This window comes from Callithrix jacchus, chromosome 21 (genome assembly GCF_049354715.1).
Source record: "Callithrix jacchus isolate 240 chromosome 21, calJac240_pri, whole genome shotgun sequence".
NCBI lineage: Eukaryota > Metazoa > Chordata > Mammalia > Primates > Cebidae > Callithrix > Callithrix jacchus.
In genome coordinates, this window is record NC_133522.1 from 50,320,330 (window position 1) to 50,333,820 (window position 13,491).

At 43.3% G+C, this 13,491-nt stretch overlaps 2 protein-coding genes across 4 annotated transcripts in view; both read right to left on the bottom strand.

The window, feature by feature from the left end:
• The window catches only part of TSPEAR (thrombospondin type laminin G domain and EAR repeats), a 218,745-nt gene that overhangs the window by 162,494 nt on the left and 42,760 nt on the right, over positions 1-13,491 (bottom strand). The window lies entirely within an intron of this gene.
• On the bottom strand, positions 1,488-3,084 carry KRTAP12-4 (keratin associated protein 12-4). The gene is given in 2 exon segments (XM_035282850.3): positions 1,488-2,823; positions 2,826-3,084. Coding segments are annotated over 2 exon segments (282 nt in total). The 5' UTR covers positions 2,863-3,084; the 3' UTR covers positions 1,488-2,578.

Consider the following 13,491-nt stretch of genomic DNA (forward strand, 5'->3'; position numbering starts at 1 on the left):
TGCTGTTAGTAAAACTGCAAGAGGTTTTCTGAAGGAATTGATTTGCTGTTAGTAAAACTGCAAGAGGTTTTCTGAAGGAATTGATTTGCTGTTAGTAAAACTGCAAGAGGTTTTCTGAAGGAATTGATTTGCTGTTAGTAAAACTGCAAGAGGTTTTCTGAAGGAATTGATTTGCTGTTAGTAAAACTGCAAGAGGTTTTCTGAAGGAATTGATTTGCTGTTAGTAAAACTGCAAGAGGTTTTCTGAAGGAATTGATTTGCTGTTAGTAAAACTGCAAGAGGTTTTCTGAAGGAATTGATTTGCTGTTAGTAAAACTGCAAGAGGTTTTCTGAAGGAATTGATTTGCTGTTAGTAAAACTGCAAGAGGTTTTCTGAAGGAATTGATTTGCTGTTAGTAAAACTGCAAGAGGTTTTGGTTTTTAGTTCTGAATTCTGTTCTTTTTAAAACTTCTTAGATGTATGCCTCAGAAATCCAGCTTCTTCTATACCTCGCTGCATGTGATTTTTCAGGTCATTCATCATGACCTTCAGTTTTTTCTTCCCTTAAGACCTGGGATGATAAGTCCTTTAATTTTTTGTCGGCTCCTATAACGTTTTCATGCAATTCTAATCCTGTGTGGCCTGATACTGAAATATTTACCCTTAAAGTTTGGATCAGCAGCATTTTTCCTCCAGTGTCACTTTATTCTGTAACTCGGCTTTTCGTGATATATCTGAATTGTTCCATGTTACTTTCTATACTGCTTTTGAGGTCTTTTGATGATCACTGTAGTTAAATGAATACTTATTATTTTAAAATACTTATTATTTTTAAATGACCCATAATTCTGTTTTGATCAAATTTTTAAAACTTTTGACATCTCTGACAGGTTTCTCCTGGACTTATTTGGCAAATTGTATGGAAAATATTGTAAAATAATAAATTATACTAGACTCTTTTTCAGTTACATTTATGGGAATGTTGTTGATATGTTTCAAAAATTATATAATTCATAAAAATATAATGTGTTGTCATAATTTTAATTATGTCAAATTTTTTCTACAGTTATGTTTGTGTAAAAATGTTATTAATGTGAATATTCTAAAAATCGTATGAAATTTTGAATTCTGATTGTCCTGATGTGACATTGCCGGCAATGATTGTGATTATTATCTTAAAATCTTACAAGTAACTACATTTCCTTGTCTATTGGAAACTTCCGTCAACTTTTAACCATGGCTATTCCAAGTTTTTGTCATCCACAGTTATGGTTCTGAATTGGTCTCTAAAAACATTTATGATCAGTTCTTTTCATGGGAAAGACTCTAATAAGTATAGACAGAAAAATTTATGAAAAATGAGGAATACAATTAATGAAAAACCATACAAATGTACATTCTGGTTTTTTTTAATGGCTATCATATTTTTTCCTATCTGCTACTCACTTGAATATAATTAAATATACATGTAATTAAATATAAATTGAATAACCTGTAGTATCCTTGCAATTGTCCTGTTAAGGTGTTGCGTTAGGTGCAGGAAAAGGCAACATTAGGGGAAAAACACATATCATGCTAATTAAAAAATAGAGGCAACCTGAAGCATGTTTTCCAATAAATCTGCAAACATACATGCTAGGCCCAGTGCTCACTCCTTACAACGGCAACTGTAGACTAGTGACCCTCCTGGGAAAGTGCCTTCCTAGCCACGTGGGACAATAGACGCTGGTCTTATCAATGCAACCAGACAGTTATCTATGACCAAAAGGAGGAACTTGAGCTGAAACACGGCGCTGGAGCCTCGGACAGAACTGCCCGCAGGCTGGAGACCTGGGTCCTCTAGAGTCCTAGGAACGACCTCTAAGTAAAGCTCACTTTAATTCTTTGAAAGCTTGATTTTTTATCAACACCACAAACCTCTTTCCCGTCCAGTAGGAAGAAGGAGTAGGTATAGATTTAAAGGTAGTTTAAAGCTCTAATTTCTTGACAGGAGGGGGTTGCACATACCAGCTAATAAGCAGAAGGCCTGCTTTACCTAAAATGGATCACACTACAAAATTCATAATTTGTCCTCAATCTCACCCAGAAGAGAGGAAGAACTGACTTACTCATAAATTTCAGGAACAAAGGGAGAGGAAAGGAAGCCTGATGTGATGGGGGCGGAGGGTTCCCACCAGGCCAAGCTCAGGAGCACAGTGCACTAGCCCGAGAGGGTGCTGTTGGGTGGCTGCTCACCAGGCATCTGGTACCTGTGCCTTCTCTGCAGAGAAGGAGCTTTCCAGAATCCTGGGGAAGATACCTCCTGAGGAGGGAGCATGGGAAAGATGCTGAGGAGAAGGCATCACACAGCACCTGGTATTTATTAGATATTTGCAAGAGGCCCAACATCAGACAGTGCAGAGAGCCATGTAGATGACCCAGGCTGAGAACCCCAGGGAAACTGCAGACAGCTGTGTGGACTCACTGGTGGGATCTAGTGACTGTGCCACAAGGGAGGCAGGTGGTGACAAAGCTGGACTGTGGGACTGCCTAGCGGGAGATCACAGAGGCTGCCTGCTTCTGACCTCACACCTACGAGGGTCCTAGGAGGCCAGCTGCTCAGCAGCAGGTGACAGGTCTATAGACCAGGGTGGGGCAGGAGGGCTGGCAGCACCCAGAGTTTGGGCAGAAGGAGGCCACACAGAAAACAGGCTTGCAGCTCACAGGCACACAGCAGGCCAGCTGGCAGCAGGTGGGCACCCCACCCAGGGGCTGGCACAGCAGAGCCACACAGGAGGCTGAATAGCAGCAGGTAGTCCCACAGCCCAGGTGTGGGTAGCAGGTGCTGGGGAGGCAGCACGGGCAGGACACGGGGAGCCCGAAGAGCAGCTGGCGTGGCGCATGATGGAGCGTGGACAGGTGGGGTGCAGAGGATGGGGCTGGTCTGGAGCTGCTTCCTTGGGTAGCCTTTACACCCAGGCCACTGGCAACCTGGCAACAAGCCCCTTGGTGTCTTCTTCATGGGTGCTTCCTCCCCCTCTGCCCTCTCCAGTCAATCTTTCTGGGTTTTCATATTGAAAGTGCTCAGTTCAGGAAACTCTTTCAGCTGAGGTGCCGTATCATTCAGCAGACTGTGCGTTTCCTAGAAATGGAGCCTGGGGTAGCTGGTGAAGGGCTGTCAGTGAGGCCAGGGGCCAACCCCATGGATGCTCAGGGCCCCTCCAATGTAAATGCCATCTGGAGCTCAGCACAATCACCCGCACTGCACCAGGAGCCCGTTTAGACTGAGAAGCTCTGTCATCATCAGGGTCTTCCCAAGTAACAAAAGCCAAGCTACTGCGGCTCGGCCGTCAGGAAAGTGACTCTCTGAAGAGGTGCCTTAAAGCTGGTATGTCCCTTCAAGGAAAGAACTTACAAAATATATGAAGATAAACGAGGGAGAGAAGTTGTATAGGGACAGCTGATTTATCTGGCTCACGTGGGTGTTAGTTTCCTGCTGGAATGAGAGAAGGACTTGGGGAGCCAGGACTTCCTTGAGGGGGTTCCCAGGGAGGGTCACAGAAGGTCTGAATCATTTTTCCACATTCTCACCCCCGAGTTCAGAGGTTTCCTTGAGCAGGCTTTTCATCTGCCCCACGTGTACAATGTTTTACGAAGCGTCTTTCTTTCGACTCTTCAGTATTTTCTTTAGTTTTGGTTTTCGTTACTTTCACTATTCAATGCTTAGATATGGTTTTCTTTGTAATGATCCTCCTACAGGTTTCTGAGATTCTTGGGTCTGTAAGTTGTTATTTTTTAAATGAAATTTGAGGCCTTGGGCCATTATTTCCTCAAAACTTATTTATGGTTTGGCATCGCTCTCTTCTCTTTCTGAGGTTGAAATTAGGAGTATGTTAGACACTTCAATACTGGCTCAGACGCCTGTCTTTTCATTTTTCTTGATTCTTTTGCCTCTTGAGACAAGATAATTTCTACTGGTGTGTCTTCAGGTTCAGTGACTTTTCCATCAGGTAGCTCCTGACCCCAGACCCCAGACCCCCAGACCCCAGACCCCCAGACCCCCAGACCCCAGACCCCAGACCCCAGCATGGGATTGTGAAGCTTGGCTCTTGGGTCCTCATGATCTGACCAGTTCACCTGCACCCATGGCCCAATACCCAGAGTGCAGGATTCCTGCCTCCTCTGTGGCCTCACTCTCTCCGTGGCCACACTGTCTCCTCACAGAGGCCCCCAGACCAACGGCCAGCACTCCCATTACTATCTCCTGAGCCCATTTTTCCCTGGGACTCAGCCCTATATGGAGCTATTTCATGCATTCATTTCTTCCTCCACTCATTTATTCATTGTCCACTGCTAGAGGGCTCTTGAGGCCAAAACCTCCTTGCTGCTAGTACACAATATATACTTGTTGCACGAACAAATACATTCTTGTGTAGATTACTCTAAGGCAGAGCTGCCTAACTTTCTGCAAAGGGCAGATGGAAAATACTTCATGCTTTCCAAGTTACCGTCTCTTCCACAACTACTCAGTGGCGCCAGTGTAGTGTGAAAGAGGCCACGGACAGTACGTGGACCAGTGGCCAGTGGCATCCTGTGTTCCAATAAAAGTTCATTGAGAAAACAGGCAGTGGCCAAATTCGGCTCACAGACCATAGTTTGCCAGCCTATGTGTTAAAATTTTACTCTATAAAATAAAAGCGCAAAACATATTATTGCCTCAACATCTTCCTCGATAGCATGAAACAGAAGTGAAAAAACAGGATTTGGTACTTAGAGTCAAGATAGCGGTTCTATGTGCAGAGTAGTAGTCTGAAAATTAAAAAAAAAAAAAAAACCTGCATAACATCAAACCAGGACCTCCTGTTTACAGATGAAATTGGCCTCGAGGCCCAAGCTATCCATGGTGGAGCACAGCACGGGAAAGTGCATGCACGGGAAAGTACATGCACGGGAAAGTACATGCAGGGGAAAGTACATGCACGGGAAAGTACATGCACGGGAAAGTACATGCACGGGAAAGTACATGCAGGGGAAAGTACATGCAGGGGAAAGTACATGCACGGGAAAGTACATGCACGGGAAAGTACATGCAGGGGAAAGTACATGCACGGGAAAGTACATGCACGGGAAAGTACATGCAGGGGAAAGTACATGCAGGGGAAAGTACATGCACGGGAAAGTACATGCACGGGAAAGTACATGCACGGGAAAGTACATGCAGGGGAAAGTACATGCAGGGGAAAGTACATGCACGGGAAAGTACATGCACGGGAAAGTACATGCAGGGGAAAGTACATGCACGGGAAAGTACATGCAGGGGAAAGTACATGCACGGGAAAGTACATGCAGGGGAAAGTACATGCAGGGGAAAGTACATGCACGGGAAAGTACATGCACGGGAAAGTACATGCACGGGAAAGTACATGCAGGGGAAAGTGCATGCACGGGAAAGTACATGCACGGGAAAGTACATGCAGGGGAAAGTACATGCACGGGAAAGTACATGCAGGGGAAAGTACATGCAGGGGAAAGTACATGCACGGGAAAGTACATGCAGGGGAAAGTACATGCAGGGGAAAGTACATGCAGGGGAAAGTACATGCAGGGGAAAGTACATGCACGGGAAAGTACATGCACGGGAAAGTACATGCAGGGGAAAGTACATGCAGGGGAAAGTACATGCAGGGGAAAGTACATGCAGGGGAAAGTACATGCACGGGAAAGTACATGCACGGGAAAGTACATGCACGGGAAAGTACATGCAGGGGAAAGTACATGCAGGGGAAAGTACATGCAGGGGAAAGTACATGCACGGGAAAGTGCATGCACGGGAAAGTACATGCACGGGAAAGTGCATGCAGGGGAAAGTACATGCACGGGAAAGTACATGCAGGGGAAAGTACATGCAGGGGAAAGTACATGCAGGGGAAAGTACATGCAGGGGAAAGTACATGCAGGGGAAAGTGCATGCACGGGAAAGTACATGCACGGGAATGTACATGCAGGGGAAAGTACATGCAGGGGAAAGTACATGCACGGGAATGTACATGCAGGGGAAAGTACATGCAGGGGAAAGTGCATGCAGGGGAAAGTACATGCAGGGGAAAGTACATGCACGGGAAAGTGCATGCAGGGGAAAGTACATGCAGGGGAAAGTACATGCAGGGGAAAGTACATGCAGGGGAAAGTACATGCAGGGGAAAGTACATGCACGGGAAAGTACATGCACGGGAATGTACATGCACGGGAAAGTGCATGCACGGGAAAGTACATGCACGGGAAAGTGCATGCAGGGGAAAGTACATGCACGGGAAAGTACATGCAGGGGAAAGTACATGCACGGGAAAGTGCATGCACGGGAAAGTACATGCACGGGAATGTACATGCACGGGAAAGTACATGCAGGATAGTAAGGTGTTGGGAAACACGGTGGAAACAGCCAAGAGGAAGACAGCAGCTGTGCTTTCGTGTTACCCAGATGCCTGCAGCCCAGACATCACCACCCTCCTCCCCAGTACCAGCCCAGCCACAAGCCAGCATGTGCCACACCAGCTGCTCCCCAGATTGCAAGCCAACCTGCTGCATACCCAGCCCCTGCCAGGCATCCTTCTGCATGCCTGTGAGCTGCCAGTCCTCCGTGTGCCTAACTGTGAGCTGTGCACCCACTGTGCATGCAGCCCCCTCCTGCCAGCCCTCCATGCACATAGCTGTGAGCTGCAGGCCCGCTGTATGTGTGACTCCCTCCTGCTAGTGCTCCGGGTGCTGCCAGCCCCACTGCACCATCATCCTCTGCAGCACTACTTCCTGCTGCTGCCCAGCTGCTCCTGGTACACAGGGGTACACACCTGTATCCCTCCATGAACGAGCATCTGGTGGATCCCCAGATTGTACACGTGGGGCAGATGAAAAGCATGCTCAAGGAAACCTCTGAACTCGGGGGTGAGAATGTGGAAAAATGATTCAGACCTTCTGTGACCCTCCCTGGGAACCCCCTCAAGGAAGTCCTGGCTCCCCGAGTCCTTCTCTCATTCCAGCAGGAAACGAACACCCACGTGAGCCAGATAAATCAGCTGTCCCTATACAACTTCTCTCCCTCGTTTATCTTCATACATTTTGTAAGTTCTTTCCTTGAAGGGACATACCAGCTTTAAGGACAGCAGCACCTCTTCAGAGAGCCACTTTCCTGATGGCCGAGCCACAGTGGAGGGTCCTTGGTCGGGAGAGTGGCCTGAAGGTGCTGTCCCCACACTCATTCCCCAAGCCTTGCACTGTGGGATAACAGGATGTTGGAAAGAACCATGAAGAAGACAACTGCTGTGTTTTTATGTTACCCAGATGCCTGGGACCCAGGTATTAAGACCACCAGAGAAGTAGCTTCCAGATGGGGGCTACAGAGGGCAGGGTAGAAGAAATAGTCCTCTTCCCTGAAGGATGGATGGGAAATAGTCCTGGTCCCAGATCCCATGCAGTGCCTCAAAGGATTACTATGGCAAAGAGGGCAGGAAACACTTTCAAACAACACCCTCCACAAATACTGAGCAGAGTTCGTCTGTCCTGGGAAGGGGCAGCAGAAGTGCAAGAAAGTCTCATCCTCCACGTCCCCATGCAAAGGGCCGGCCTAAGACTGACACTGGACCAGGACAACAGAGAGCCCTCCTGTCTGCAGCTCCAGCCTAGCAGGCACCACTCAATAAGCAACACCAGCCTGCCACTGGGGAAAGGCAGAAGTGTGGAGAGATTGCCTCTCAATGTCAGGCATGCAGGGGCATCTGAAAACTTAGGGTGGAGCAAAAGCGCTGACCTCCCCAGCTCTCACCCTAAGCACGAGCCATTGGTACACTGAAGACAACCACAGTAACAACAAAACCCAAACTGTGGTGTGTCTGACCAGATTAACTCATCCACCCTTCCCCCCACACACTAATGACCTGACAGAAAAAGAGACATAAGACATGCATTTCCAGAAGGAAACGATGATGTCTGATATTCAACAAAAAATTATAAGACATGCAAAAAAGCAAGGAAAATCCAAGTCATTGTCAGGAGATAAAGAAATCAACAAAACTGGATTCAAAAGTGACCCGAAGGCTGGGCACAGTTCATGCCTGTAATCCCAGCACATTGGGAGGCTGAGGCTGGAGAGTCGCTTGAGCTGGTAGTTCAAGGCTGCAGTGAGCTGAGATTGATCCACTGCACTCCAGCCTGGGTAAAAGAGCAAGACACTATGTCTAAAAAAAAAAAAAAAGTAACAAGCAAAAAGTAAAATAACCCAGGTGTTAGAGCTATCAGACGTAAACTTTAAAATAACTATAATGAATATTTTAAAGGACCAAGGGGAAAGCATGAACAGCATATATGAACAGATGAGTAATTCAGCAAAGAGATGGAAACGATAAGAAAGGGTCAAGTGAATATGGTAGAAATCAAAACAGAGTATCAAAGACGGCTTCCTTCAGTGGGCTCGTCCTATACTTCATACAACCACATGTGGAAGCCTTGAATTTGAAGACAGGTAAATATAGATCGTCCAAATTGAAACACAAAGAGAAGGATGAGGGTAAAGGGAGGCAAGAGCAAAACATCAAAAAGCTAGGACATCATCAAATCCTCACTTATGGATGTGACAGGAGTCCCTGAAGGAGAAGAAGGAGAGGGCAGGGCGGAAGGAATAGTTAAAGAGACATACTGAGAAACATTCCAAAAATAATGAAATACATAAAACCACATATCCAAAAAGCTCAGAGAACCCCAAATTGGGTAACTATATCCCCACTACAAATGACTAGACATGTCACATTAAACCCGTGACTGCCAAAAACCAAAGGTAAAAAGGGAAATCTTGAAAGCATCTATATTTAAAGGCAGACTACAAGCCTAAGGACCAAGGTAGGATTCACATCCGACTTCTAATTGGAAATCACACAATCCAAAGTACATCTTCAAAATATTGAAAGAAAATATGTCAACCCTATGGAACTAAAAGTATCTTTCAAAAATGAAAGAGAACACTTTTTCAGATGAACAAAAACTGAAAGGCTTCGTCAACAACACATATGCACTGTAAGAAATCCTTTAAAGACCTTTTCAAGCCATGGAATATGATTGCAGAGAGAAACGTGGATGCACAGAAAGGAAAGAAGAGCTCTTAGCCGGGCACAGTGGCCCACACCTGTAATCCCAGAACCCTGGGAGGCCAAGGAGGGTGGATCACCTGTGGTCAGGAGTTTGAGGTCAGCCTGGGCCAACATGCTGAGACCCCATCTCTACTAAAAACACAAAAATTAGCCATGTGTGGTGTTGTGTACCTGTAATCACAGCTACTAGGGAAGCTAAGGCAGGGGAATTGCTTGAACCTGGGAGGCAGAAGTTGCAGTGAGCCAAGATCACACCACTGCACTCCAGCCTGTGTGACAGATGAAGACTCTATCTTGGGGAAAAAAAGAAAAGAAGAGCTCTATAAATTATCTTAAAAGAAGATAAATACAAAAAGCATTATAACTAATTGACTGTCCATAACAAAAATAGTGACAATGCATTGTGGGATTTTTAACATAAGTAAAAGTAAAACATGGCAACAATAACACAAGGAATGTAAAAGAGGGCGTGGAGGTACACTGCCCTAAGGAACGTAAAAGAGGGCGTGGAGGTACACTAAGGTAAGGAACGTAAAAGAGGGAGGTACACTGCCGTGAGGAACGTAAAAGAGGGCACGGAGGTGCACTGCCGAAAGGAACGTAAAAGAGGGCACGGAGGTACACTGCCGTAAGGAACATAAAAGAGCTGCCGTAAGGAACGCAAAAGAGGGCGCGGAGGTACACTGACGTAAGGAATGTAAAAGAGGACCTGGAGGTACACTGCCGTAAGGAACGTAAAAGAGGACCTGGAGGTACACTGCCGTAAGGAACGTAAAAGAGCTGCCATAAGGAACGCAAAAGAGGGCGCGGAGGTACACTGCCGTAAGGAACGTAAAAGAGGGCGTGGAGGTACACTGCCGTGAGGAACGTAAAAGAGGGCATGGAGGTGCACTGCCGTGAGGAACGTAAAAGAGGACCTGGAGGTACACTAAGGTAAGGAACGTAAAAGAGGGAGGTACACTGCCGTAAGGAACGTAAAAGAGGGCGTGGAGGTACACTGCCGTAAACTCCTGCCACTTACAGACAAAGTGGCATCATACTACCCAGAGGTATACTTTGTTACAGTAAAGGTATGTATTATAAATCTTGGGCCAAATAAGTTTGAAAAGACATATTAGGCTATTATCACTTTGCTATAAGGAAATACCTGAGACTGAGTGACTTAGAAAGAAAGGATGTTTCATTGGCTCACAATTCGGCAAACTGTACAGGAAGCATAATACTGGCATCTGCTCAGCTTCTGGGGAGGCAGAATTGTAAGAAAATTTACATGCATGGTGGATGGTGAAGGGGAAGCAGGCACATCACCTGGCCAGAGCAGGGACAAGAGAGAAAGATGGAGGGGCCACGTGCCTTTAAACACCAGGGGTCCCAAGGGGATGATACTAACCATTTAGGAGAAATCCACCCCCATGATCCAGTCACCTCCCACCAGACCCCATCTCCAACACTGGGGATTACAATTCAACGTGAGATTTGGGTGGGGACACAAATCCAAGCTATATCAAGATGTATACCAAAAGTGATATAAAACAGAATAACAAGAATACTAAACGAAAAAGTGGCATAGAAAGAGGGAAAAAATAAAAAGGAACAGATGGAACAAATAGAATACAATTAGCAAACTGATATTTTACATTTAAGTAGATCAACAATTAAATTAAATGCAAATCATCTAAACATCAAAACCAAAACCAAAGACACAGATTTTTAATTGGATTAAATAATTCAGGATCCAACTATATTCTATCAACCAGAAGCCTCAGATTAAATGTGAAAACATAGGTTAAAAGTAAACAGATGGAAAAATATACCACACAAACATTAATCAAATAAAATTGGAATGGCTATATTAATATCAAAGTCAACTTCACAACAGAAATATTACCAGGGATGAAAAGGAATATTACATAATGATAAAGCATCAATTCATCATGAAAACATCACAATTCTAAATGTGTAAGCAAGCACCAAACAGCTAAGTTTCAAAACACATGCGACAAAAAGGCTCAGAAGGGAAAGGAGAAACAGACAAATCAGAGCCCTCGTTGGACTTCAGCTTCAAGAGAACAAGTAGACAGGAAACCAGGAAGGATACAGAAGGCCTGGACAACAGCATCATTCAACTTGACCTAATGGATGCTTACAAAACACCCTACCCAACAATAACAGATACACATTCTTCTCAAGCACACGTGAAACATTTACCAAAAAGACTATTTTCTGTGCCATAAAATAAGCATCAATCTATGTAAAAAACTTGAACTAATACAATTTATATTTTCTGACTGCAAAGAAATCAAACTAGACACTAACAACAAAAGATAGCTAGAAACTCCTGCAGAATTGTAAATTAACCAACACACTTCTAAATAGCCCCTGGTTCAAAACAGAATCACAAGAGAAATTAGAAAATATTTTGAATTAAATGCAAATGAAAAGACAATATGTCCAAACATATGGAACATGGCTAAAACAGTGTTTAGAGGGATAAAATTGTATCAGTAAGTGCTTATATTCACATAGAAGGAAGTCCTAAAATCAATTATCTAAGTTTGCACTTTACAGAAAAAAAAGGCAAATTAAACTCTAAATAAGCAAAAGACATGAAATAATTTAAAAATCTACCAAAAAAAATAAAGGAGAAAATGGAAAAAAATTCAATGAAACTAAGAACTGCTTCTTTGAAAAGAACAGTAAAATAAATAAGCACCTAGCCAGACTGATCAGGAAAATTATAATTAAAAGAAAGAAGAAACACAAAATAGCAATATTAGGAGTGAAAAAGAGACATCATTACAAATCTTATGATTATTAAAAGCATGATACAGGAATGATGTAACCAACTTCATAGCACTAAATTTCATAACTCACACAAATGTGGCACTTTTTTTTTTGGAGACGGAGTTTCGCTCTTGTTACCCAGGCTGGAGTGCAATGGCGCGATCTCGGCTCACCGCAACCTCCGCCTCCTGGGTTCAGGCAATTCTCCTGCCTCAGCCTCCTGAGTGGCACATTTTTTAAAAGACAAAAGTATGAAAGCTTTTTCCAGAGAAGTAGGTAACCTGAATAGTATCACATCTATGAAAGAAGTTGAATTTGCAGTTAAAATCTTTCAACAAACAAAACTAGGGACAAATGGCTTCCCTGGAAAATTCTACCAAACATTTAAAGAAGAAATATAACCAATTCTACGGGAACTCTGCCAGAAAATAGAAGGAAAGGAATCATTCCCAGTTAAATTTGTAGGGCCAGCATAATCTTGACATCAAATTTGAACAAAGCATTATAAGAATACTACATATACTATTAAAAATATACAAAAATTCTCAGCCAAATACTAGAAAATTTAATCCAGAAATATGTAAAAGAGATAAAAGGTTGTGATCAAGTGGGACTTATCCCAAGAATGCAAGGTTGGTTCGGTGTTAAAAAATCAACTTATATAATTCACTATATCAACAGACTAAAGAGGAAGTCCTATATTATTATCTCAATAGATTCAGAAAAGGCTTTTGACGAAATTCAACATCCATTCAGAAAAAAAAACTGCTAACAAAATAAAAATAAAAGGCACTTCTTTTAAAGAGCATCTATGAAGAACCTATAGCTAATGTCATACTTAATGATGAAAGACTATATGCTTTCCCCGTAAAATCAAGAATAAAGCAAGAACCTTCACTTCTACCTCTGCTATTTATTACCACACGGAACTTCCTAAACAGTGCAATAAAGAAAGAATAAGCAGCAAAAAGTATGCAGCCTGGAAAGGAAGAAATAACACTGTCTCTACTAACGTATTACATTATTATCTATGTAGAAAAACCCCCAAAATTCTACAATAAAGCTACAAGAACTGGGAAGTAAATTTAACAAGGTCAAAGAAAAAATGGCAATACATAAAAATCCATTTTATTTTAACGTACTAGCAACAAACAATCAGAAGCTGACACTTGAAAATAGTGCTGTAATACCATTAAACACTATAGAATACTTGGGGATCAATTCTAGGGGAAACATACAAAACATGTACATTGAAAACTACGAAATACTGATGAGAAAATTGGAGAAAACCTAAATAAATAGACCATGCTATGGACTGCTGGATATAGCAACTCTCCTCTAACTGATCTATAGTTTCAATACACTCCTAATCAAATTATCAGCCTAAATTTATAGATACTGATAAGATTATTTAAACATCTATATGGAAAGATAAACTAGAGTAGCCTAAACAACATAAGAAGACCAAGTTGGAGAACTCGCACTAGCTGATGTCAAGACCTACGATATAGCTGCATTTATCAGCATATGACCCAGCTAGTCCACTCCTAGACATTTACCCAAAGGAGAGAAAGAAATATGTCAGCGTGAAAACCTGGACACGCTAGCACAGGC